Raw genomic sequence first — 25758 nt, 5'->3', positions numbered from 1 at the left:
CTTGCAGATGCGAATGTAAACAGAAACACAGCGAAAGGAGGTGGGACCACCTCGTGACGGCGGCGCGTAGAAACATCAGTACGTCCAGAGCAAAATGAACGAATGTACGCATGACTCCTGGCGCGACCTTCACGCGGGAAAGCGCGCCCCCCGGCACCCACTTCTAAGCGCCCCAGAATGACCCGCCCTTGCATAACCCGGCTCTCAGGCGAAGCTGAGGTCGGAGCTCCAAAAACGAGGGAGGACAGCGGCTGAAGAAGTCCCGGCTTCCCATAGGTCAAGACGAAGTAGGGGGCGGGTCATCTGCAGGAGCGTCCATGTATTGGTCGAGCCCCGGACTGAGGGTTGAGATTGGCTGCGCGACACTGCCGAAAGCTCTCCCGCGGAGGGAGAAGGGGCGGGAAGAAGGGTGTGGTCACCGCGTCCGAAAGGCGTGGTTGGCGCTCGGTCCCGCCCTGCGCGTTTCGGGCTGCGGTTGGAGGGCCGCGGTTGGAGTCAGGGCCCCCCAGCTCGGGGCCACCGCATGGGGCTGCTGAGGCTGTTCCGGACGTGCGAAGCGTTCGCGGTGCGGTAGGTAGGCAGAGTCCCGCGCCCTGGTGCTGGTGTCGGGGGTGTCCGCGGCGCTGGGGGCGGTGGCCCGGGCTAGATCCGCGCGCGCAGCCCGGCCCCCTCCGCCTCCTCCCTTCGGTGCCTGCGGGGCCCTTGCGGTGCGGGCCGTCTGGCCTCGCGTCCCCGCCGGCAAGGGCACAAAGGCTCACTGGGGGCGGGGGCGCCTCGTGCCTTCGCCTCCATTTTGCGGGCCGAACGGCGTGTGTTGTGGCGGCCGAGGGGTCGGGGCCGAGGCGGGCGGCTGGGCTTGGGAGTGCCCGGGCGCGGCGAGGGAGCGCGCGAGTCCGCGCATCTGGTGGCGGAGCAGCTGCGCTGCTCGTCGGCCTGGGCCCCGGGGGAGGTCACTTTCCCTCAGGCCTCTCCCGGGCGTGGGCTGTTTACCCAGCTCCCCGGTCGGGGCTAATGCAGCGCGGGCCTTTCCCCCTGGAAAGATGGAGACCAGCGATGTCTTCTTATCGCTGTGGATGCTGCAGCGCCCAGATGCGGAGCGAAAAAATCTAGATCTCATTTTTTTTTTTTTTTTTTTTTTTGCCTCTGAGGGCTACCCTTTCTAACTGTCATCACTAGAACAGTTCTCAGCAGCCTGGGGACGAATGTCCAAAACCTGTTCCAGCCCTTGACGATTAGTAGTTTGGGTTTAGTGTATTGTTTATAACAAAAATGAGCGGAAACCTGCCAGGGCAGATTGGACCTCACTGGGAATTCATCAGGACCACGAAGGGAGGTAGCATTTGTAAATAATCTAACAGTCCTCAGATCTAGGGTGTGGAGAATGTTGTATTAAAGTGCGTGACAAAGGGTGTTGGGTCAGTTTGCTTTGGGTTTAGTTGAAAGATCTAGAAGTCACCACTTTTTACTTTGTTCACTCCATTCCCCTTTCCCACCCTCTGTTGAGTCAATTCTGGCCCACTTAGAAAACAAAACAACAACAAAAACAAAAAAAAACAAGAAATTCAGTTTAAGCTCTTTTGCAAAGCTTTTGAAGGCACTTACTCACCCTGCGATTGATAACTCCTCCCTGTTCAGGGCTACCTTCTACGACCTATATTTTTACACGTCACACTGTATTGCGGTTTCCCCAGCCCCTAGCACAATGCTTGGAACATAAAAGGCACTCAATGATGGAAAGAAGCCAAAAGGAAACAAAATCAGCATGGTAGCCCAAAGGAGACACAACAGAAATATTTATTTAACTTCTTGAGCCAGTTATTCTTACAGGTTAGGAAGGCAGCTAAGCTCAGGCTCTCTAAGTCAAACAGACTTTAGCTCTGCCATGTTACTAACTCCGATTAAGTTTGTTTGTTTGTTTGTTTGTTTTAATGGTGATGGGGTTCTTGCCATGTTGTCCAGGCTGGTCTTGAACTCCTAGGCTCAAGCAATCCTCCTGCCTCCGCCTCCCAGAGTGCTGAGATTACAGGCATGTCATTAAGTTATTTAACGTCTCTGTGTCTTGGTTTCCTCATCCTGAAAATGGAAATAGTAATAGTACCTATGTGGTGGGTTATGAGGATTAAATAACATATTAATGTAAAGTGCCTACCATTGTTCCTGGCACAAAGAAAATGATCTGTAGCTGTTAGCTGTTAGCAGTTGTTAGGAGAAAAATAAATGGATACTTGAATACACTCACCAGTATGAAATATCTGTATAGTATTTGACCCTTCAGGATCTCTCTGCTTTTTGGTCCTTATCCGATCCCTTTTTTTGAGACAGGGTCTGACTCCATCATCCAGGCTGGAGTGCAGTGGCATGATCTCAACTCACTGTGACCTCAGCCTCCTGGAGTCAAGAGTCCCTCTCACCTCAACCGCCCAAGTAGCTGGGATCACAGGTGCACATCACTACGCCCAGCTAATTTTCTATTTTGTTGTAGAGATGATGTCTCTCTATATTGCCCAGGCTGGTCTTGAACTCCTGGGCTCAAGCGATTACAGGCATGAGCCACGGTGCCTGGCCCCTTATCTGATGGCTGATTTTTTTTCTTTTTTTGAGAGGAAGTTTCACTCTTCTTGGCCAGGCTGGAGTGTAGTGGCACAATCTTAGCTCACTGCAACCTCCTCCTCCCGAGTTCAAGCAGTTCTCCTGCCTCAGCCTGCCAATTAGCTAGGATTACAGGCGCCCACCACCATGTCCCGCTAATTTTTGTATTTTTTGTAGAGACAGGGTTTCGCCATGCTGGCCAGCCTGGTCTTGAACCCCTGATCTCAGGTAATCCACCCACCTCAGCCGCCCAAAGTGCTGGAATTACAGGCGTGAGCCACTGCGCCCAGCCTGATGGCTGATTTTTAAACATCCCTTTAGCCTTTCCTGATTCTCTTTCCACAGTGAAAGTATTCCATAGAAGATTATCTGTTCATGTGTCTGGAGTCTCACCACCAGCTAAAGATTGATTTGGTGCCAAATAGCAGTTTGGCCAAGAGTTACAATTGTACCTGATACACTCTTAATGGGGTCTGGTACCTGAAATGGTCATGTAAAATCAGAGGAACTAAATAGATTGGGACCTCGTGTGGCTGACAGAAAATCTTTACATGGTTGATCCATCCAGATAGAAGCAGAGCTTATGGAGGTGAACTCTCCGTATAACTTAAATCTGTTCTCATGAAGAAACTACTATCTTTAATGTTGTTCACAAACATTGTGAAAAGCCCAAGAAGTGTTCCTGTTGGCTTTAGACCTGTCTGCCAGCTAGAGGTGTCAGATACAACCCTTGGGGGACACTGCGTCACTTCCAGGTTTTCCTGTACCACTTTCTGGATACAGGAAACAGGTTAAGTTGCACATTTCCTTGTAGCTGTAAGCTCCCTTGGCATACCAGTTTATCTTAAATTATTTCTAGTTTCCAGAACAAATACCTTTCCCCTTCTCACTTGTAACTGGCACAGGAGAATTTCAGGTCTGTGATTCTGTTTTTCACATAGCCACCGTGATCTCAAATTCTTTCTAGGGAATATTATGATTTCTGAAGACTCCCTTCCAGCTGTGGTATTCTATAATTAGCCATTAAAAACCTGCCACAAGGTGTAAGCCTTTTCTAATGTCCTGTTGCAGAGGCCTTGAAGACAAGGACCATAAATTTTCTTGTGTGTAACTGGCATATAGGCACCCAAGGAATGGTTGTAAAGCTATTTTAGTTGTTCCTTCTCAGGGTGCTGAAACAGCCTTACTTACCAACCCAGTGCTTCTGAAACGTTGTGCTTACCAAGTTATCTGGAGATACTGCTAAACTGCAGGTTCTCATTCCAAGGTTCTGGGGTAGGACCTGAGAATCTGCATTCCCTGCAAGCTCTGAGGTAATGCAGATGCTGCTGGTGCTGGATCACACTTTGATAGTGAAGTACTAACCCGAGTATCTACATTTGCTTTGTAGAAGTATTGGGTAAATGGGTTTATTTTCTTATGGTATTGGAATAAAATCTTGGCTTTAAGAGCTTTTTTCTATTTTTTGTTTTAACAATTTCTCTATCTTGTTAAAAAAAACTATTAAGGAATTGTTCCACGATACTTTGATATAACAAGATTTTTAATAAAAGCAATTGAGGCACATGGAGTGAAAAAAAAAAAAATAGGAAAAAGTCAAGGGAGAGATTAGCACAAAAAGGCAAGTACCTCTCTGTCCTATGCATTTTATTCAAGTGAGATTGTGTATTTGGCCCTGAACTTTGTAGCAGCCAAAGCAAAGAGGGAAATTTTTTTTTTTATCAGTTTTGCCAGTACTTACAAAGTGAAAATGTCTGCTGAGTGGAGATAGCTGTTTCTGTTATTGAGGCCAGAGAATTCTCCCATGGGTTCTCCAAAGAGAATGCTATGGTACAGTGAGTGTCATTCTTAATAGTATCTCTTGAGAGAATCGGTAAGATTCTTCTCAGTCTTCATACATGTAGCCTGATGACCTCACAAAAAAAGTGTCAGAGTCGGGCACCGTGGCCCATGCCTGTTATCCCAGCACTTTGGGAGGCCAAGGGGGGATGATTGCTTGAGTTCAGGAGTTTGCGACCAGCCTGGGCAGCATAGCGAGGCCTTGTCTCTTACAAAAATAATAAATGGGAAAAAAAAAACTGTCAGTATAGTAAAAGCAATGGTCTGTGGAAATGCACCCATGTGGTCCAGGTACAGCCTCTTCTGACAGTGATTTTTCTTATAAGGAAGGTGTTTCTCTGCTTTGCTCTTTGGTGGGAAAAAAGGTGCAGTTGATTGACATATTCAGCCCTTGGCATCCTTGTACATTGAGCTTTATTACACACAGACACTCTGCTGACTGCTGAGGAGGCCAGAGAGCTTGGAGTTGAGGGGAGGAGTAACTGGGACTCAGTCAAGCTCCTTGTAGATGTGACTTACATTTCTTTAAAGGCTATCTAGGCTGGGCACAGTGACTCACGCCTGTAATCCCAACATTTTGGGAGGCCGAGGCAGGAGGATCACATGAGGTCAGGAGTTCGAGACCAGCCTGGCCAACATGGCGAAACCCTGTCTCTACTAAAAATACAAAAATTAGCCAGGCGTGGTGGTGGGTGCCTGTAATCCCAACTACTCAGAAGACTGAGGCAGGAGAATTGCTTGAACCCAGGAGGTGGAGGTTGCAGTGAGATAGCGCCACTGCACTCTAGCCTGGGCAACAGAGCAAGACTCCATCACAAATTTAAAAAAAAAAAAAAAAAAAAGGCCATCTGAAGACTTTGCCCTATAAGTAAGAAGATTGGCCTTGTTGGGAGGCTGTCTGGTGGCCCTGGTTGGTCAGCCAACAGATAAGTGAGTGAGAAGGTGAGGGAACAGACAGCCAAGCAGCCTGGCCCACAGTCCTCCCTACCACATTGATCTAGAGGGACCCACTGGCTCCTCCTAGGGCCTTGGGAGACTCCTTCTGTTCTTTTGACTCTAAGCAAAACTTCCAGAAATAGCCCTGGGGAGAAAAGAACAGGCTCCTGGTGCCCGAGGATCCTGGGGATGGCCTCGGCCCATGGCCAAGCCACAGCACACACAGTTTACCCTCTGTAGCTTTGAGTCTTTTCTTCATTTTCACTTTACTTTGATTTTATCTGCAGAGAAGGGGGACAAAGTGCTCAGAGTGACCTACCTCACAGTGGAAGATAGGGCTGGTGTGGGGGACTATGGGGCTCCAGGGGGACTTCTCAGCAGGGCAGGAGCAGGTGGAACGGCAGTTGCTCTTTGCTGCTGGCCTCCCAGTCTCAGACCTCCAGCCACAGTTTTTCTGGCACCCACACCACCCTGAAGCAGGCGTCAGTCACCTCTTGTGACTGGCCCCTTTGTTGGCTTCCGCTACGTGTCTTTACCTCTTTTTCTGCTGCCTCCCATGCCGCTTGGCCTCTGCCTTTAAGCTCCTTTATTCCATAAATCTAGTTCCCCTGGAGTTCTTCCAGCAACCTCTGCTGGGTCCTGCCTTCTGTTTCCTTGTGGACAGTTTCATGTTATTGGAGAAAGAGCAGCAATGTGGAAAGCCTCTTTGTCTAGTTCTGTGGGCAGCTTCTGCCACTGTGTGTTCATGGCAATTATCACTTACACCTGTGGCCTCCTGTAGAAACAAGTGTCGAGGTTTTGACCCTGAACTCATAGGGCTTGCTCAGTCTGGCAACACCTGGCCTCTGTAGCTGGCACAGGTGACTGTGCACTCAGGTACAGAGACAAGCCCTTGCCAGGACAGAGCTCCCAGGGCAAAGTTGGTATAAATTAGATTGTTTTAAAAGGAGCTCACGACTTAAAGAGTCCTGGCCAGGCGTGGTGGCTCCCGCCTGTAATCCCAACACTTTGGGAGGCCGAGGCCGGTGGGTCATTTGAGGCGAGGAGTTCGAGACTAGCCTGGCCAACATGGTGAAACCCCGTATCTATTAAAAATAGAAAAATTAGCAGGGCATGGTGGCATGTGCCTGTAGTCCCAGCTGCTTGGGAGGCTAAGCCAGGAGAATTGTTTGAACCCGGGAGGCAGAGGTTGCAGTGAGCCAAGGTCTCACTGCTGCACTCCAGCCTAGGTGACAGAGTGAGAGTCCATCTACAAAAAAAAGGCCAGGCATGGTGGCTCATATCTGTAAACCCAGCACTTTGGGAGGCCTAGGCAGGTGGATTGCCCGAGCTCAGGAGTTCGAGGCCAGCCCTGGCAACATGTGGAAACCCTGTCCGTACTAAAAATACAGAAAATGAGCCAGGTATGGTGGTGCATGCCTGTAATCCCAGCGATTCGGGAGGCTGAGGCACGAGAATCCCTTGAACCTGGGAGGCAGAGGTTGCAGTAAGCTGCAATCGTGCCACTGCACTACAGCCTGGGCGACAGAGAGAGACTCTATCTCAAAAAAAGAAAAAAAAAACAGTCCTCCAGGAGGTCTTTTTTTGTTCAAAGGAGGATTGCTGTCTAGTTGATCATTCATCTGTTTGAGGGGTTTAGTCAAGAGCAAGAGCAGAGCCTCGCCCCTCCCACAGTTCCCAGTCCTCCTCTCTCCATCCTGGACAGAAGTGAGTGGGAGGAAGCCTGGCAGCTGTGACAGGAGTGTCCTAGGGTGATGCAGCATATACCAAGAAGGGTCAGATGTCCAGGTTTAGAGTTTGTGTTACCACATGCATGATTTGTGGGCGTATTTTTACTGTAGGGTGAGAGTAAGCCAAGCCTACATCACTCCTAATTATATCTGGTGGATCATACAGCCTCTTCAGGTTCTGGAAACTAGAATTTTAATAACAAAGTCCAGATGGTCCCTAGAATATCCTGAAGCTTATGTGCTTTGTCTCTTGGTTTGGACAAAGGACAAGGCAGTTCTGGTGTGTACAGACCTTTCTCAGAGGAGAGGGTTGAGTTCATTGTCTGTGCTCTGATGCCTCCTGTCATTCAGTCCAACCTCCTGGCACTTTCTTCATTTGGGAGGAGACTGGGGCCTGTGCCCCGTCGTGGAGCTACTAGCCTCCAGAACACTAAAATGTGTGATCCGAGAACAGGAGGTCCCACATTAGGAGATTGTTTAAAGCTGATGACCTGGGAGACATTGTGGGTCCAACACAACAAGTGCTGTTCACCAGTCTGAGAAGGATAAGCTGTCTCTTATTGAAAGTTCCAAACCGGGCCGGGTGCGGTGGCTCAAGCCTGTAATCCCAGCACTTTGGGAGGCCGAGACGGGCAGATCACGAGGTCAGGAGATCGAGACCATCCTGGCTAACACGGTGAAACCCCGTCTCTACTAAAAAATACAAAAAATTAGCCGGGCGAGGTGGCGGGCGCCTGTAGTCCCAGCTACTCAGGAGGCTGAGGCAGGAGAATGGCGTAAACCCGGGAGGCGGAGCTTGCAGTGAGCTGAGATCCGGCCACTGCACTCCAGCCTGGGCGACAAAGCCAGACTCCGTGTCAAAAAAAAAAAAAAAAAAAAGAAAGAAAGTTCCAAACCGAATCTGTCCCCTTCATCCCTACCCCAGAGGGTTAGAAGTAATGATATGTAAAATCTTGGATCTATGGAAATGAAGACCAGACCTTGCAGTGTTAACGGATGGCCACCTGGCAGATGTAGACAGAGTTGAGTCCTAGGAATCCAAAACTTGTGCGTTTATCATAGCCTGGGCCAGTGTTTTCTTCAGCATGATTGCTGTTTTAAAAGTGGTTTGTCTTCAGTCATTAATTCAGGAAGTTTTCCCCAATTATATTTATCCCAACTGATTTCTCCCTTTCGTTGCATTTTGGTAACATTTCATAGACAGTTTTGAATGCATTATAGATTGGTTTTCATTTTCTTTCACACGTGTCTATCTTGGTTCTCATAATAAACTTGTATAGTAGAGGGGGAAAAGCATGATTCGTCAGGCAGATTAATAAAATTAGAAAGGGACTGTTTATCCAGTCTGAGAAGGTAACTACCTTCATTCCGTCGTTAGAGACGCACCGTTTCCATGAGCATCATTGAATTTCAGACCTTCTTACCTGGTTGCTGAAGGGGCTTTGGCCGCACCACTAACCTAGTTCAGGTTTGTGTGTATCCTTGTAAGTTACTTAGGGATGTCGAATGAATAGTTTGTAATAGCTCACTACTCCCCATCTCTCCAGGATAAATAGATACCTTCTTTTTTTTTGAATAATGAGGTCCAGACAAGATAAATAAAAACTACATGATCAAAACAAAGGGATAATTTGTTTGCACCCCTCCTTTGCCCCACCATCATCTTATTCCAGCACCCTGTCTCAAGACCGCACCCTTCAGTGAGGGGTGTGGGGGATCTCTGGCCATTGAGAGAGTTTTTAGAAATGGAGCAAGAAGTAGCATTTGGGAATTATGGGCTATACCCGGCCTTCACCCTGGTTTTTCCAGCTCAAGGGCTCAGCGTGTTCCCCTAGTTGTGAAAACACACCTTGCCTGTAAACATCTTCATGTGCAGTTTCTTAAAGAGCCACCAGGTGAGGATGTGGCTCCATAAGATCTGTGTCGCAGCAAGACTTGTCACTCGTCTCGTTGTCCCTTCACCAATCTTCTCCCTCTTCTGCTTTGTGGCTTAACTGTTTGATCACTTATTCCCCATTTGGTTCATAAACAGCTTGGGCTCTGGAGTTGGGCAGTCCTGGACTTGTCTTGCTCAGAGCCTTCATTTCCCCATCTGTGACATGAGGATTAAAGACCCTGGCTCCCGTGGGAACTGGCCCTCACATGTGCTGGTGGAGTGTGGAGTGATACCACTCAGCAGAGGGCCACACTGCAGTATGTGCCAAAAGCATGCCCGTGGGCACCCTTCGCCTCAGCAGCTCTACTTCTGCAATTTATGCTGAAGATGTGCCAGCACATATGTGTGTGCATAGTGACTCATCATAGCATTGTTTGGGCTAGCAAAAAAGACTAGAAATAACCCAAATGTCCACTAATAAGGGACTGGTGAAATAAACTAGTGCGTCCTTGCACCAGAATACAGCACTGGGCAGTAATGAAAAAGAAAGAGGAAGCTCTCTGTGTACAATAAGTCCTCACTTGATGTCATCAGTAGGTTTTTGGAAACCGTGACTCTGCCATTTGAAGGGACATATAAAGAAACCAATTTTACCATAGTCTAATTGATATAAATAAGAGTTAAGCTCCTATGGCATATTTCTGGTCATGAAAGCATCATCAAACTTCTAAATAAACTGTAAAACACTTCTAAATTAAATATTGAAATAAATGTGAGCTGTACATACATTTATGAATGATGAATATAAACAAGTAAGATGAGCCAGGCGTGGCTCATGCCTGTAATCCCAGCACTTTGGGAGGCCAACTAGGGCAGATCATTTGAGGTCAGGAGTTCCAGATCAGCCTGGCCATCATGGTGAAACCCTGTCTCCACTAAAAATATAAAAATTAGTCAGGCATGGTGGTGAGTGTCTGTAGTCCCCGCTACTCAGAAGGCTGAGGCAGGAGAATGGCTTGAAGCCAGGGGGCAGAGGTTGCAGTGAGCCAAGATTGCGCCACTGCACTCCAGCCTGGGCGACAAACTGAGACTTCATCTTAAAAAAAAAAAAAAAAAAACAAGATTATGATTTACCTGCTTACTCAAATGGGTTCAAGGTCGCAGGTGGCTGGAGCCTATCCCAACAGCTGAGGGTGTAAGGAGGGAACCAGTCATGGGCAGGACGTCAATCTATGGCAAGGCGCACTCTCTCATATACCACCAACTCAGACCAGGACCATGTAGTCAGCCCCATTTACCTAAGTATATATTTTTGGGATGTGGAAGGAAACCTGAGTATCCAGATAAACTGGATATCATCCAAGCAGACATGGGGAGAATGTGTACACTCCATACAGACAGTGACCTCAGCCAGGAATCAGTGTTTCTTCTCATCAGTGATATAATGAGAAGACATTGGACCGACTGGGCAGTGTGGCTCATGCCTGTAATCCCAGCACTTTGGGAGGCTGAGGCGGGTGGATCACAAGGTCAGAAGTTCAAGACTAGCCTGGCCAAGATGGTGAAACCCCATCTCTATTAAATATACAAAAATTGGCCAGGCGCAGTGGCTCACGCCTGTAATCCCAGCACTTTGGGAGACTGAGGTAGGTGGATCACGAGGTCAGAATTTCAAGACCAGCCTGGCCAAGATGGTGAAACCCCATCTCTACTAAAAATAGAAAAATTAGCCAGGTGTGATGGCGGGCACCTGTAATCCCAGCTACTCGGGAGGCTGAGGCAAGAGAATTGCTTGAACCCGGGAGGCAGAGGTTGCAGTGAGCCGAGATTGCATCACTGCACACCAGCCTGGGAGACAGAGCGAGACTCTGTCTCAAAAAAAAAAAGGACATTGAACCAAGTGATGTTACTGAAGGACCTGCTGTATTGCTTAGGAATGATCCCCTAGACGTTTTTTGTAGAGAAAAGAAAAGCAACGTTCTGAACAGTATGACCCATACAGTTTGCTACTTTTGTATTTTAAAAAAGGGAGGGAAGGATAAGCCCGGTGCAGTGGCTCATGCCTGTAATCCCAGCACTTTGGGAGTTGGGTGGATATCCTGAGGTCAGGAGTTCAAGAACAGCCTGGCTAACATGGTGAAACCCTGTCTCTACCAAAAATACAAAAAAATTAGCCAGGCGTGGTGGCACACGCCTGTAGTCCCAGCTACCAGGAGGCTGAGGTAGGAGAATCGCTTGAACCCGGGAGGTGGAGGTTGCAGTGAGCCAAGATCATGCCACTGAACTCTAGCCTGGGTGACAGAGCAAGACTCAGTCTCCAGGGGGGAAAAAAAAGGAAGGAAGGATGAAATAGTATTTGCGTCAGGAAACAAGAGTCATACACAAAACTAGTAAGGCTGTTTTTGTGGGAGTATCTAGTAGTAAATATTTTGTTTGATTTATATTAAAAAATGGGCTGCTTTTTCTCCCGTTTGGCTCCTTTGTCCTTCCTTATAAGGTGGCCTATTACACTGATTCTGTTGATGCCTCCCCATGACACTAATGACAATAGCCAACACTTAGTGTCCATACCATGCCAGGCACTGTCATAGATGCTCTGCCTGCCCTGGCTCATTTTAGCAAAGGAATGGGGGACAAGGGCGGAGAGAGGCTTATATCTATTGTGCATTTTACATTTGAGCTGTATATTACCACTCAAAAATAATTGTTTTTCTGATTAGTTCCTGCCCCACCTGGTGGTTGTGGGAATTAGACGAGAGTCCATGCGAAGGGCATGCTCTCCTCCATGGTCACCTCTGAATCAGGCTGGAGCCTGGCATTCTCCATCAGGCAGGGTAGGAAAGGGACCTCTTGGATCCCAGTGCGAGGAGGCCTCAGTGTGTGCAGTGCCCTTCTAGGTGGTATTTCCCAGTGTGCGAGCTGAGTAGGATGAGCCCGCAGCCACAGCCACTCCCCCCTTTGCAGGCTCTCCACCAGCATCTCCTCTTACCATCTCTTTGCTTCCTGTCTGAGGAAACAAGGGCATTTCTGCCCACGTTTAAGCTTTGAGGTGGACCCAGTGCACTCCAGGTAGCTGCCGACATCCTGGGCATTCACGGTTCCATCACCTCCCCTTCCATGTCCTCCCAGCGTTAGTCTTCCTCCTGTTGGCCTTTTGGCTCCCTGCCCCATCCCGCCAGGGCTCCCAGCACCAGCTCTTGCTGGCATGCTTAGGCTGAGGGTGGTGTCCCTCTGTTGTTCCTGAACCTCTTTGTATTGGAAAGGTCCTGTTTGCAGATTCAGCTCCCAAATCATCATCCTTCCCTGAGTGCTCTGCCTATGCTCCCTCGCCTACCTGCCTGCCGCCTGGCTCTCACTCTCATGTGCATACATGTCGTGTTACACTTACCCTACCACTATTAGCCACCAGGTTTCCACAGCTTCCCTCCATCATCAGGTGCAGCATAACCCAGGCCAGCCTGAGGAGAGTTGCTGATCTTTCTCTTTGGTCACTGGCCATCCTTGGAACAAGAAGCCCTTACCTGTTCCACAGCCTGGATGTGGTTTCTGTGCTTTGAGAGGGTTGCAGCCTGGGCAACATGGTGAAACCCTGTCTCTACAAAAAATGCAAAAATTAGCCAGGCGTGGTGACCTGTGCCTTTAGTCCCAGCTACTCAGGAGGCTGAGGTGGGAGGATCATCTGAGCCCGGGGAGGTCGAGGCTGCAGTGAACTGAGATCACGCCACTGCACTCCAGCCTGGGTAACAGAGTAAGACCCTGTCTCGAAAAAAAGAAAAAAGAGGGTCCTGCTTCGTCTACCAGGCAGAGCCAAGCATCTTGGGGGGCATTCTTCAGTGCTCAGCTGAGGCCTGGGCATGCCCTGACTTGCTGTTCTCTAAGATAGAACAGTCAGAGCCAGGCTTGAGTTGCTTGCTGAGAGGACCATTAGGACAACAGAACGCCTGTGGGCCTGTGCACAGGAAGGGTCCCACCAGGACTCTTTTCCAGTGGGGTTGGGCTAAAAGGGCAGAAAGGTGACTTAGGCAGGACCCCAGCCTTAATTGGACTTTGGACCTGTGTTGACCCTCTTGGGTGTCTGCTGGTGGGGATGGCGCCATCCACTATGAAAGCAGAGGGGAAAATGGTGTGCTTCTGTGTCCCCTTTGGAAAGGTCTGGGGCCAGGGAAAAGCCAGAACTTGGTGCTCCTCTGAGGAAGTAGTCATCATTTGTATCCTTTTTCCTTTGGCCAAAAATATGTTTGCCTTAATTGTTAAAAAGCAAGGCTTCCTGAACACAGATGCAGAAGATTTATATTTTTCTCTCCCCTCCCCTGTTTTGTAGGAAGCTGGAGTCTTCAGCAGAACCCTGACCTAGGCAGGGAGTCTCAATGGCCCTGGGTGAAGAAAAGGCAGAAGCGGAAGCATCTGAAGACACAAAGGCCCAGTCTTACGGGAGAGGGAACTGCGGGGAGCGGGAACTGGACACCCCAGGGCCTGTGAGTGGGGAGCAGCCCCCACACCTGGATGCTGAGGGAGGGCTCATCTCCCCTGTATGGGGGGCAGAAGGAATACCTGCCCCTGCTTGCTGGATTGGAACTGACCCTGGCAGCCTCTCTAGAGCCCACCAGCCACAGGCCAGTGACACCAGCAGAGAGCCCGTAGCTGAGAGGTCTGAGCCTGCACTCGGTGGCCTGCCTCCTACCACCATGGGGTCTGGAGACCTTCTGCTCTATGGGGAAAGCCAGGTAGGTACTAAGGCAAGACTGTAGATGGACCAGTTGCTGTCCTTTGGGAGTTTGTTCTAGGATTTCCTCACCATCTTGCATCCTTTCCTGGCCACTGTGCAGGGTGAGGAATTAGAGGGGCCTGAGTATGATGATTTCTGTTTTGTGGGTTCAGCTGGAGAGCTGGGCCTCAGGACCAGTCGGGGGGGACTGTCCACGGTATCTCCTGTTCCTCAAGAGTGACTGGTGACTTTTTGAGGACTAGGGATTGTATGGCCAAGAGGCTGCTGCCCAGAGGTGTAGGCCAGGGGAATTCTGGCAAGGGGAGCCCTGTACTGTTTCTGACTTGGTGATCTAAAGGCTTTTTAGGGGTACCCTGAAGAGACTTGGGAAAGGTGTGTCCAGGACTTGGGGTTCCTGGGGGCTCTGAACTAAATCCTCTTCAGACCCAAGGGACATGTCAGAACCTTGGAGCCCTGTAGTAGGCAGCACTGTCCCTGGTTAAGGAGAATTCTTTGGGCTTCTCTGACTGCCAGGCAGCTTCTCTTAGTGGGAGTCACATGGGGCAGGGAATCCTACCAGGTTCTGTGACTGCAGGCTGATCACCAGATCTTGTAGGCCCTCAGTATCATTGGGAGGTGACCTGAATGATCTGTTCTGCCCAGCTCTTACATTCTTTCCTGTTCTGCTTGCCAAGGCCTTTCCTGGGAATGGCTTTGATCTTCTCGGTGTCATTGTAGCCTTGGCTGCTGCACGGTCCCCTTGTAGAGCTGCATCCTGTGAGGAGGTTCTGAGAGGGACTGGGAGAGAACAGAGGCTGGGCCCCACCTGCCTGGGAGCAAGGGGCGGTGAGAGGCTCTGGCACCTGTGAGTCAGAGATTTGGTGAGGCAGGAAGCGAATAATAAACAGACACAGAAATGGCCTTTCACGAGAATGAGTCTGGTGCATATTATTAGAATTCCTGTTGTTTGTTAAGCTCTTATCATGTGCTTTGCACACATGGGTGTATTTAATCCTTACCTTCTGAGGAGCTGGTTCTATGAGGGGAGGAAAGTGAGGCTCGAAGTCACACATTTGGAAGGTGGCAAAGTTAGGGGCTGGCCTCAGGTTTGTCTAGCTCCAAAACCCATGTTTGGAGCAACACTGTGCTGTCCTGCTTCCCTCGGGGTTGAGTTCTTCATCAAGCAGATAAAAATTCAGTGAAGAAGCTGAGATGAACCAGTCATTCTGCTAGTGTTCAGTTACCACTGGCTTGTGAACTGAGCAGGATGGGGCCTGGGGTGACCTGAGTTTGGACGTGTCCTGTTAGCGACAGAATGATTGAGGGTTTCGTCTGCCAGGAGACGCTTCTAGAGGTACGGGACTGTATTCCACCTTCAGCATAACAGAGCTGTCCGAGTTCTGCTCTCTCACACCCTGGATACTGGTGGAGGAAGAACCTTGGAGGGGACTGGAGATGGGAGTCAAGTCACCTTGCTTCCCAGACAGGCAGGGTCTCAGTGCTCCTGCTGGCAGTGCACACTGCCTGGTTCTTGCCTCAGGCAGCAGACTTTTCATTTTAAGATCTTGCCTAAATACTGTCTAGACCCGCAAGGAAACTCCTGGATTGTCATCTAAGAAAGAAATTGCGTTTGATTTTCACCCAAGTGCTTTTTATCCCTTTGATCATTGCAGGTGGAGAAGACCAAGCTTTCTGCCTCCGAGGAGCTCCCTCAGACTCTGAGCCTTCCCAGAACAACTGTTTGCTCAGGACATGATGCTGATACTGAAGATGATCCATCCCTAGTGGATTTGCCCCAGGCACTGGACCTCAGCCAGCAGCCTCACAGCTCAGGTCTCTCTTGCCTGTCGCAGTGGAAGTCCGTGCTGAGCCCAGGTTCCGTAGCTCCTCAGCCTTCCATCTGCAGCATCTCTGCTTCCTCCACAGGCAGCAGTCTCCAGGGTCACCAAGAGAAGGTGGAGCCTCGTGGTAGTCCTCTGTCCAAGGTCTCCTCCTCCCTGGAGCTGGTCGTCCCCCAGGAACCCTCCTCTGTGGTGGGGCTAGGACCTCGGCCCCAGTGGTCACCACAGCCTGTGTTCTCTGGGGGTGATGCTTCTGGGCTAGGCAGGAGACGCCTGTCCTTCCAGGCTGAATATTGGGCCTGTGTGCTGCCAGATTCCCTGCCCCCATCACCCGACCGCCACTCCCCTCTCTGGAACCCAAATAAAGAGTATGAAGATCTGCTTGACTATACTTACCCACTGAGGCCCAGGCCTCAGCTTCCAAAGCAGCTTGATAGCCGTGTGCCGGCTGACCCTGTCCTGCAGGACTCGGGGGTAGACCTGGATAGCTTCTCTGTCTCTCCGGCAAGCACCCTCAAATCGCCTACTAATGTCTCCCCCAACTGCCCAACAGCGGAGGCCACTGCCCTTCCATTTTCTGGGCCCAGAGAGCCAAGCCTTAAGCAGTGGCCCTCTGGAGTACCCCAGAAACAGGGTGGCATGGGCTTGGCATCTTGGAGCCAACTTGCATCTACCCCCAGAGCCCCAGGCAGTAGGGATGCTCCTTGGGAGTGCAGAGAGCCAGCCCTGAGGGGTGCGAAGGACCATCTGGCTGTAGGCAAGCACCTTGATGTGGGCTGTCCTCAGCTAAGGACACAGGACAGAGGGTGGCCCTTGCCCAGTCCAGAGAGGGAGAAGAGGACCAGCCAGAGTGCCCGGCGCCCTACCTGCACAGAGTCTAGGTGGAAATCAGAAGAGGAAGTGGAAAGTGACGACGAGTATCTTGCCCTGCCCACTCGGCTGACACAGGTTTCTAGCCTGGTTTCGTATCTAGGATCCATTTCTACCTTGGTTACCCTGCCCACTGGGGATATTAAAGGGCAGAGCCCCCTGGAAGTGTCAGACAGTGATGGGCCAGCTTCCCTCCCTTCAAGCTCCAGCCAAAGCCAGCTGCCCCCTGGAGCTGCCCTCCGAGGATCTGGGGATCCTGAGGGCCAGAACCCCTGTTTCCTGCACTCCTTCGTCCGTGCCCAGGACTCCGCAGGGGAAGGCAGTCCGGGGAGCAGCCAGGCCCTCAGGGTCTCCTCTGGACTGCTGAAAACACGCCCCTCCTTGCCAGCTAGGTTGGACCGGTGGCCATTCTCAGACCCAGATGCTAAAGGGCAGCTTCCCAGGAAAGGAGGAGAACAGGGAAAAGAATCACTGGTGCAATGTGTGAAGGTAACGACACTCAACATTAGGAGGCTTTGTGTATGGGTGTCTTGTCTCTTCGCCCAATCCACTAACATCATCATAAAACATGTTCATGTTGACCAGGCACTTTTTATGTGCCAGGCATTGTGCTGTACCTTATCTTATTCAGTCCTCACAGCTTTTACCAGGTAAGCACTGTTCTCATTTTACCTTTTGGAGAAAAGAGCAGAGAGAGGTTAGGTAACGTGCCCACTTACAATTAGCAAGGGCTTGAGCCAGGAATCAGACCCAGGTGGACTGTTTGTAGAGGCTGAGCTCTTACTACTCTTGGCTGCTTCGTAACTCAGAGGTATTCTGAAAAGGGTTCTGTGCATAGATGCCTTTAGGAGACACTGGGCTAAACAAAGGTAAGTGGCTTTCTTGACTGCAGGACTTCTCAGAGCTTCATTTGCCAAAGTGGTGTAAGTGCAAAGTTAGGGGCATTGGATGTACTGTTTTCTAGACTTTGTGGCCACTGGTCTGTCTTTTGTGGACCAACTATCTTAATATCTGGAGGTATAAGGAACACTGCGTGGAACAGGGTTATCGGTGTCAGGCATCTGAATTTGAAACATGGCACGGCTGTCTTTGGAATGCTGGCTCAGTCTCTTTGAGTTTGCTTGTTTGTAAAATGTGGAGCCCTGCTTTCTTGGGATGTTGTGTGCATTAAATAATTCATGTTGAGGGCTTCGGTGCATTCCCAGACCCGTATTGAAGGTTCGGGAATGTGCCTGTCCGGGAACGTGTCCTAGCACTCGAGGAGGGCTTTCACCTTCCCAGGAGGTGACGTGATTATTTTGTGAGGTAGGTAGGACACGTTATCATGGACCCTTCTTTACCGATAAAAGATTGGGATGCCATGAGGTGAAGTTGTTCTTGGGTATAGCTTCAGGTTAGTCATGATTTTAGTCATTTATTTTGCATTCACTTTTCCAGAGAAACATGGACGTATCTGTCTACAAGATGCCAATTCTAGTTAGTAATGGTGCTGATCCACGAATTGGTTTCCATGGCAGGCACGTCTCTTCTGGGCTGCTCCATTCCCACCTGCAAGGCTGGGTTTTCTCAGCCTGTCATTTTTGGTGTCAGACCAGGCTGTGGTTTTCATTGCTCTGGCAGAGGGAGGTCTAGAGTCGTGGAGTAGGGACAGGTGGGCAAGGAGGAGAGAGGAGACTAAAGGTGCAGTCTGTCTCCAAGTCCTCCTGATATTTTTAGCCTTTTGATGACATGAAGGGCTGTTCGATCGGTAACACCGTATGCCCTTTTATTTGTCTCTGCAGACATTTTGCTGTCAACTGGAAGAGCTGATCCGCTGGCTGTATAGTGTTGCAGATGTTACTGACCACGGGACTGCAGCCAGGTCCAATCTTACAAGTCTCAAGTCTTCTCTGCAACTTTACCGGGTAATATACGGTCCTGGCTCTGGCTTATTCCCTCACAAGAGTGGTGACTAAATTACTCGATTACAAAGTAAAATCTCAAATAACTAACGTCTGGTATGTTATAGCTCAGTTGACTATTATACCTGAAATCTAATTAGAGCTTCACATTCGTAAAGCAGAATGCTTTCTAAAATACATGAATTATTTCCCAGGCCAAATAGAGCTTGAAGATACAATATATTTATCTCAAATGAAAAATGCTTTAGGTATTGGGCTGGCAGGTGCAGTGGGACAAGTCTCTTATCCCAGCTACTTTGGAAGCTGAGGCAAGAAGATTGCTTGAGCCTAGGAGTTTGAGTACAGCCTGAGCAACATAGCAAGACCCGCCCCCCCATCTCAAAAACAGTTTTTTCTTAATTAAAAGTAAAAACAAAAATACTTTAGGGTGATTTGCAATATAATTTTCCAAATGTCTCAGGGATTATAAGGACAGACTTGCACTATTATGACGCCTCTAGTTATGTATGGCTATTGAAGTGAAGTTAAAGACTCTGATTTTTTTATTTGCACTAGCCACATTCTGTGTGCTCAACCATCACATTTGTCTAGTGCCTACCACATTGAACAGTGCAGATACAGAATACTTCCATCATCACATAAAGTCCTGTTGGACTGCACCACTATTTAAAGATCTGAGCTGAAATTGTACTGACTCCAGAATCTACAATAGGGCATTTTGATGGTATTTAAATAGAAATCTAGGCCAGGCACCTTGGCTTGCACTGTTAATCCCAGCACTTTGGGATGCTGAGGCTGGACGATCATTTGAGCCCGGGAGTTCCAGACCAGCCTGGGCAATACAGCAAGACCTCGTCTCTACAAATAAACAAAAAAACATAAAAAATTAGCTGAGTGTGGTGGCATGCACTAGCAGGAGGATCACTGGAACCCTGCAGGCAGAGGCTGCAGTGAGCCAAGACCACACCACTGCACTGCAGCTTGGGCCACACACTGAGACCGTCTCAAAAAACAAACAAAAACTCTGACTTCAGTTTGTGTGCGTGTGTATGTATTTGGGTTTGGTTTTAGTTTTCTTGTTTCTTTTTGATTTTGTTATTTTGAAAATACTAATGTGGATTTTTGTTAACTTGGTCCTAGATTTAGGATGACTTCATCCCAGTTTATGCCTGTTGTTCTGGCATAATAATAGGTCCCCTTTCAGTCTCAGAAGTGTCCTGAATTGGAGGATAAACTATATAGTTGTCATCCCTAAATCTAACGTTAACCTTGGCTGAACTCCTGCCTTCTAGCATATCTGGTTGGCTGCAACTTTCTAATCTCTTCATGAAGAAGCAGAGGGATATCCATGGTCTGAGCCTGAGGCTAGTCTGGAAGGAGTTTTCTAAAACAATTCTTTGAATTCCTACAATCTTATAACCTGACCATATCTTCAGCAGCAGAGGGCGCTATTTACATGTGCATGGGCCAGGGCTGAGCTGACTCTGGGCCTTCCTGGGACTGGACTCCAGCTAAAGGGAGGGAGCAGCTTTGTTTTCCAGCTTCGGGCCAACTAAAATTTAGGGAGGAGCCTTGCTTGACCTGGGCCGGGTGGGCCAGCGGCTCCACCCTAGTGGGAATGGTGTTTCCTGCAGTGTGGAGAGGTTGCTTTGAGTTCCTCACTTTGAGGAACTCCACAATGAGTTCCTCTCCACACTGCAGGAAATAGCATTCCCACTAGGGTGGAGCGAGTTTGAGGAAGGAGATAAAGGCTGACTCCAGGGGTCCTGTATGCAGACTCCACGTGCATGCACACAGCTGTGCAGGGCCCAGGACCAGTACCACTACAGGGAGAGGAAGCTGCCCTGGTAGACCTAGCTTAGTGGCCTTTCCTGGCTTGTCAGAGCAGGGGCAAACAGAATGATTCCATCCCTCCATCTTATCCCTCCTGCCAGCCTTGTGTCCCTCAGCTTCCAGGCTAGACAGAAACAACCAGCTTGCTTTGTAGGTAGAGCTGAGATTTGAGCTGGGAGTCACTCCTGCAGGCCAGTGAGGCATAGGCCTCTTGTGTCACCCATACAGCTGTCACAAAGGGGGACTGTATTGCCAGCCCCTTCCCCACACAGAATTGTGCATGGCTCATGTGTATGTATGTGCTACCTTGACTCCTGCTTGGATTAAGACCTAGTATAAGCGAGCGTGTGTGTGTGTGTGTGTGTGTGTGTGTGTGTGTGTGTGTGTGTGTTCACATATTTTAACTGTGACTCATTTTCTCATATACTTGTATTTTGTCTTAACACGGGTTGCAGCAGCACGTAAACCACACTAGCAAAGAATAAAATAATAAGTATAGGTATCAGGGTAAAGGAAAACTAAAGACAGGAAAATAGTAAATCCAAGGGTAAAACTTATCACTTCAAAATGGTAAAACACCAAGTTCTGGCTGGGCACGGTGGCTCATACCTGTAATCCCAATACTTTGGGAGACTCAGGCAGGTGAATTGCTTGAGTTCAGGGGTTTGAGACCAGCCTGGGCAAAATAGTGAGACCCTGTCTTTATTTCTGTTAAAAATTTAAAAATTTATAAAAATCAGTCAGCAGGTTCTACACCCTGTACTAAAGGTGGTCATGGATTTGACTTTACATTTTTCTTTCTTTTTTTTTTTTTTGAGACAGAGTCTCTCCCTTATTGCCCAGGCTGGAGTGCAATGGCATGATCTCGGCTCACCGCAACTTCTGCCTCCCAGGTTCAAGCGATTCTCCTGCCTCAGCCTCCCGAGTAGCTGGGATTATAGGCATGCACCACCACACCCGGCTAATTTTTGTATTTTTAGTAGAGACGAGGTTTCTCCATGTTGGTCAGGGTGGTCTCGAACTCCCGACCTCAGGTGATCCGCCCGCCTTGGCCTCCCAAAGTGCTGGGATTACAGGTGTGAGCCACTGCAGCTGGCCGACTTTACACTTCTTAACTGCTAAAGGAACATCAAGAACACCAGCTTGGCCGGGCGCAGTGGCTCAAGCCTGTAATCCCAGCACTTTGGGAGGCCAAGACGGGCGGATCACGAGGTCAGGAGATCGAGACCATCCTGGCTAAAACGGTGAAACCCCGTCTCTACTAAAAAATACAAAAAACTAGCCGGGTAAGGTGGCGGGCGCCTGTAGTCCCAGCTACTTGGGAGGCTGAGGCAGGAGAATGGCGTAAACCTGGGAGGCGGAGCTTGCAGTGAGCTGAGATCCGGCCACTGCACTCCAGCCCGGGAGATAGAGTGAGACTCCGTCTCAAAAAAAAAAAAGAAGACCAGCTTGGTAGCCAAGAAGGGAAAACAAATGAGTTGCTTGGGAAACTCACAGCTTCCCAGATGTTGAGGTAGTTACCCTTGTGGTCTGCATAGAGCAAGGACATGGAGGGAGGAGCAGAGGTAGAGGCAGTGGGCTCTCTGCGGTCAGTTTAATGGCAGATCTCTTGTGGTCCATTAGAATGGAATAAATTCTGAGACTCCCATAGCCCTGAATTAAAAGAGAACCCCATGAGGTGAGGGTGTTGGAAGGAGACCCAACTCCAAGCTGTTTGTGAGCCAGCCTCTGTCAGGGAAGACGCTTCTGAAGTCAAACTAAACAGGAAAAACTACTGACTCTATTTACCTGGGTTCAAAGAAGCTGAAGTTAAACTGTTGCACTGTTACTTGGGGAATTCTGCAGACCTAGTGGGGTGAATCTTCCACATTAGAGGGGAATAAGGCTACCCTGCATGCTGTGCTTTTCAGATAACTTTTACAAAACAATAGTAACGACGCTTCTTCCTTTTCTTTTTCTGGTACGCCTTAAGCAATTTAAGAAAGATATAGATGAACATCAGTCTCTGACGGAGAGTGTCTTACAGAAGGGGGAGATTCTTCTTCAGTGCCTGTTGGAGAACACCCCAGGTGAGATGCTTAAGGTTTTGGATTTAGCCAGAGCTTAATCCCTGTCAGCAGCAGGCCGAGGGACCGCACTGTCCCTGGTAAGGAGCCAGTACCGCAAGAGCCCCTGCCCACACCCAACTGCCTGAGATGCCCCATGCCCCACCGCCTGCCAGCTCCACACGTCGCTGCCCATCACTGCCCCTACACACCTGCTTAGAGGCAGTAATGGTCATAAAACCAAACCAATTAGAAATTAGGTATTGAGCCTGCAAGAATGACGCTGTCTTTTGCTTCTCTTTTTATATTTTTCTGGTGGTAGTCTGGGTAGGAATCCTAGTTTTAATCCACCAGCCCTTAGTTTGTGGCTGGGGTATTCAGTGGGTATCCCTCCGGTTCCCCACCTTACCTAGCCCAGGTTGAATTCCGCTCTGATTATCTGCTTTGTGTCCTACCTCGGGGAAATGTTTGTTTCAGAAAAGGATTGTATTGCTCAAAAGTATCTGAGGACAGTCAGTCTGTCCTCAGGGAACAGACTGAATAAAGAACTGATGAGAGGGGACAGGGTGGCAGTAGTGTGCAAACCAGGCTTTTTTTGTTTTGTTTTGTTTTGCTTTTGAGATGGAGTTTCGCTCTTGTTTCACAGGCTGGAGTGCAGTGGTGCCATCTTGGTTCATGGCAACCTCCGCCTCCTGGGTTCAAGTGATTCTCCTGCCTCAGCCTCCTGAGTAGCTGGAATTATAGGCATGCGCCACCACGCCTGGCTAGTTTTGTATTTTTAGTAGAGACGGGGTTTCTCCATGTTGGTCAGGCTGGTCTCGAACTCCCGATCTCAGGTGATTCACCTCCCTCAGCCTCCCAAAGTGCTGGGATTACAGGTGTGAGCCACTGCACCCGGCCCATTTTGTAGGATGGGTTCCGCATTTAGGAAAGTGAAAATCACAGACCTCAGGCATATATCCAAGCATGCTGGTGCCAAGGATATACAGTTCTTATTGTCTTTACAGGACGAGGGCATGGGGGATGGGGATGTGATAGGGAGGATGAGCTAAGAGAATGGTAGGGTAAAGCCTTGAACTGATGGCAGCCCCTAATTTCCTGCAAGAGTGTAAATCAAATGCTGACAGAGCCTGCCTATATTATGCCTCATTTTATGTTTTTGAGTGAGATGGGATTTATACTGGAATCCAACCACAGAAGCAAAGCTGGGCAGGTCCCATGGACTTGAGAGGCAGTAAGGAGGTGCTTTCCTGACCAGCATGGTGGGCAGGTGCATACCGTGGAGAAGCGTATACAGCAGGATTTCTCAGTCTTGGTGCTTCTGCCCATATTGGCCGTGTGATTTTGTGGGGGGTTGTCTTATGCATTGCAGGATGTTTAGCAGCACCCCTGGCCCCACTAGATACCAGTAAATCCCTGTTTACCCCACAGTTGTGACGACCCAGAATGTTTCTACACATTGCTAAGTGTACCCTGGGAAGAAAAATCTCTAGGGTTGACAGGCATCAGTGGACAGGGACCACTGAACAGTTTTCAGCAGGTAATTGATTCTCTAGTGTGAATTATGTGAGCTCTTTGCAATCCCCTGCCCTTTTAAGGCCTTTATTTTGGCTCTTCTGGCATTTTCACTAGGGTTCTTAGATTTTTTATTGGGGCAGAAATTCCATGTACAAGGCTCCTTTGCTGCATGTAAATTTACACCAGCATTTTACTGAAGCAGTTGGCACATCAGTGTTCTCCATTTAATCACAGCCCTGTGAGATGGACAGAGTTGTAGATTTGCCTCAGGCCACAGAAGAAGTGGCAGCCTGGCAGAGCCCCTGGGCACTGGCTTTCCGCAGCTTCCCAGCGTCTGGAGGTGCAGAGGCCTGAGCGTCTCCTCTCTTCACGAAGGCCATGTGTAAAAGTAGGCCTCTAGACCGGGCGTGGTGGCTCACACCTGTAATCCCAGCACTTTGGGAGGCCGAGGCGGGCGGACCACCTGAGATCAGGAGTTCAAGACCAGCCTGACCAACATGGGAAAACCCCATCTCTACTAAAAATACAAAATTAGCTGGGTGTGGTGGCACATGTCTGTAATCCCAGTTACTTGGGAGGCCGAGGAAGGTGAATCGCTTGAACTGGGGAGGCGGAGGTTACAGTGAGCCGAGATTGCGCTATTGCACTCCAGCCTGGGCAACGAGCGAAACTCCTTTTCAAAAAAAAAAAAAAAGTAGGCCTCAAAAGCTTCAGGTTTTTTGACCTTCATTTTAAAATCAATTTAATAATACTTTTCTGTGCTTAGTCCCACTTTGCTTTTCTCTCAGAGATCTAGAGGTTTTTTTTACTGGCTTTGAGGTTTTCTTTGGTTTTCAGATATGTATCCAGACTTTCAGATTGACACATAGCCCTTCCCCATCCATCTGCTTGAAATAATCAGGATGTGGCTTTTTCCCCCTTGAGACTTCAGTGTCTCTCTCCAGCGGGTGCAAAACTTTTCTTCCACCAGGAGCACGCTATCAAAGTCCATAGAGCCAGCATACAAACATGTTTATTCCAGTCCTTCCCAACTTCTTTTATTTGGCCCCAACCAAACATTCTAACAGTCTAAATAAAAGTTCAAAAGCATCCTTGCGCGGTGGCTCACGCCTGTAATCTCAACACTTTGGGAGGCCAAGGTGGGCAGATCACCTGAAGTCAGGAGTTTGAGACCAGCCTGGCCAACATGGCGAAACCCCATCTCTACTAAAAGCACAAAAATTAGCCAGGCGTGGTGACGGGCACCTGTAATCCCAGCTACTCAGGAGGCTGAGGCACGAGAATTGCTTAAACCTGGGAGGCGGAGGTTGCAGTGAGCTGAGATCATGCCACTGTACTCCAGCCTGGGTGACAAGAGTAAGACTCCATCTCAAAATAAATAAATAAAAGTTAAAAAACAAAGGTCCCTGAACCAATAAAGGTTTCTGTGACATCGCACAAGAAGACTGGGCAAAGGTCTAATGAGACTGGAGGGGTTAGCCAGCTGCGGTGGCTCATGCCTGTAATCCCAGCACTTTGGGAGGCCAAGGTGGGTGGATCACCTGAGGTCAGGAGTTTGAGACCAGGCTGGCCAACATGACGAAACCCTGTCTCTACTAAAAATACAAAAATTAGCCAGACGTGGTGGTAGACGCCGGTAATTCCAACTACTCAGGAAATGAGGCAGGAGAATCGCTTGAACCTGGGAGGCAGAGGTTGTAGTGAGCCAAGATTGCACCACTGCACTCCAGCCTGGGTGACAAAGTGAGACTTCGTCTCAAAAAAAAAAAAAGGGGGGGGCGGGGAGAACCCAGCCCAGCCACCCTTACAGCCAAGCTTTACCATGCGCTCTGACTGCAGTCCTCTGCCACACTTCGCCAACTCTTTGTGGACAGCACTTTGCCCTGATGACACCGCATTGATGTGGCTTCACTAGGCGAAGATCTCGATACAGCCAGCCTGTGTTCCTTCTCCTTCCACCCATCCAGTCAGCATTGTCTGCAGATAGGCAGCTTCCCCTTTCCCTTCCTCTACTGATAGATGTTACAGCTGTGGCAGGAAACTAGGGAGAGTATTAGCACAGCTGATAAAGGCGC

General features: G+C 49.2%; 1 protein-coding gene across 4 annotated transcripts in view; it reads left to right on the top strand.

Annotated features, from left to right (window-relative positions):
• Window positions 1–419: 419 nt before the first annotated feature.
• Window positions 420–25758, top strand: part of CEP68 (centrosomal protein 68) — a 30508-nt gene continuing 5169 nt past the window's right edge. Inside the window, exons 1-6 of one of the 4 annotated variants that reach the window (XM_030921284.1) lie at window positions 420–574; window positions 13292–13694; window positions 15349–16875; window positions 18168–18290; window positions 22093–22189; window positions 24521–24878. In XM_030921284.1, the coding sequence (XP_030777144.1) occupies window positions 13338–13694; window positions 15349–16875; window positions 18168–18290; window positions 22093–22189; window positions 24521–24552 (2136 nt within the window). In that variant the 5' untranslated portion in view covers window positions 420–574; window positions 13292–13337 and the 3' untranslated portion in view covers window positions 24553–24878. Of the gene's footprint in view, window positions 575–13291; window positions 13695–15348; window positions 16876–18167; window positions 18291–22092; window positions 22190–24520; window positions 24879–25758 lie in introns of those variants that run through there. The other 3 variants (XM_010355826.2, XM_010355824.2, XM_010355825.2) reach the window with 3 other exon arrangements.

Source organism: Rhinopithecus roxellana, chromosome 17 (genome assembly GCF_007565055.1).
Source record: "Rhinopithecus roxellana isolate Shanxi Qingling chromosome 17, ASM756505v1, whole genome shotgun sequence".
Taxonomy (NCBI): Eukaryota; Metazoa; Chordata; class Mammalia; order Primates; family Cercopithecidae; genus Rhinopithecus; species Rhinopithecus roxellana.
This window is presented reverse-complemented; position numbering and strand designations above follow the sequence as displayed.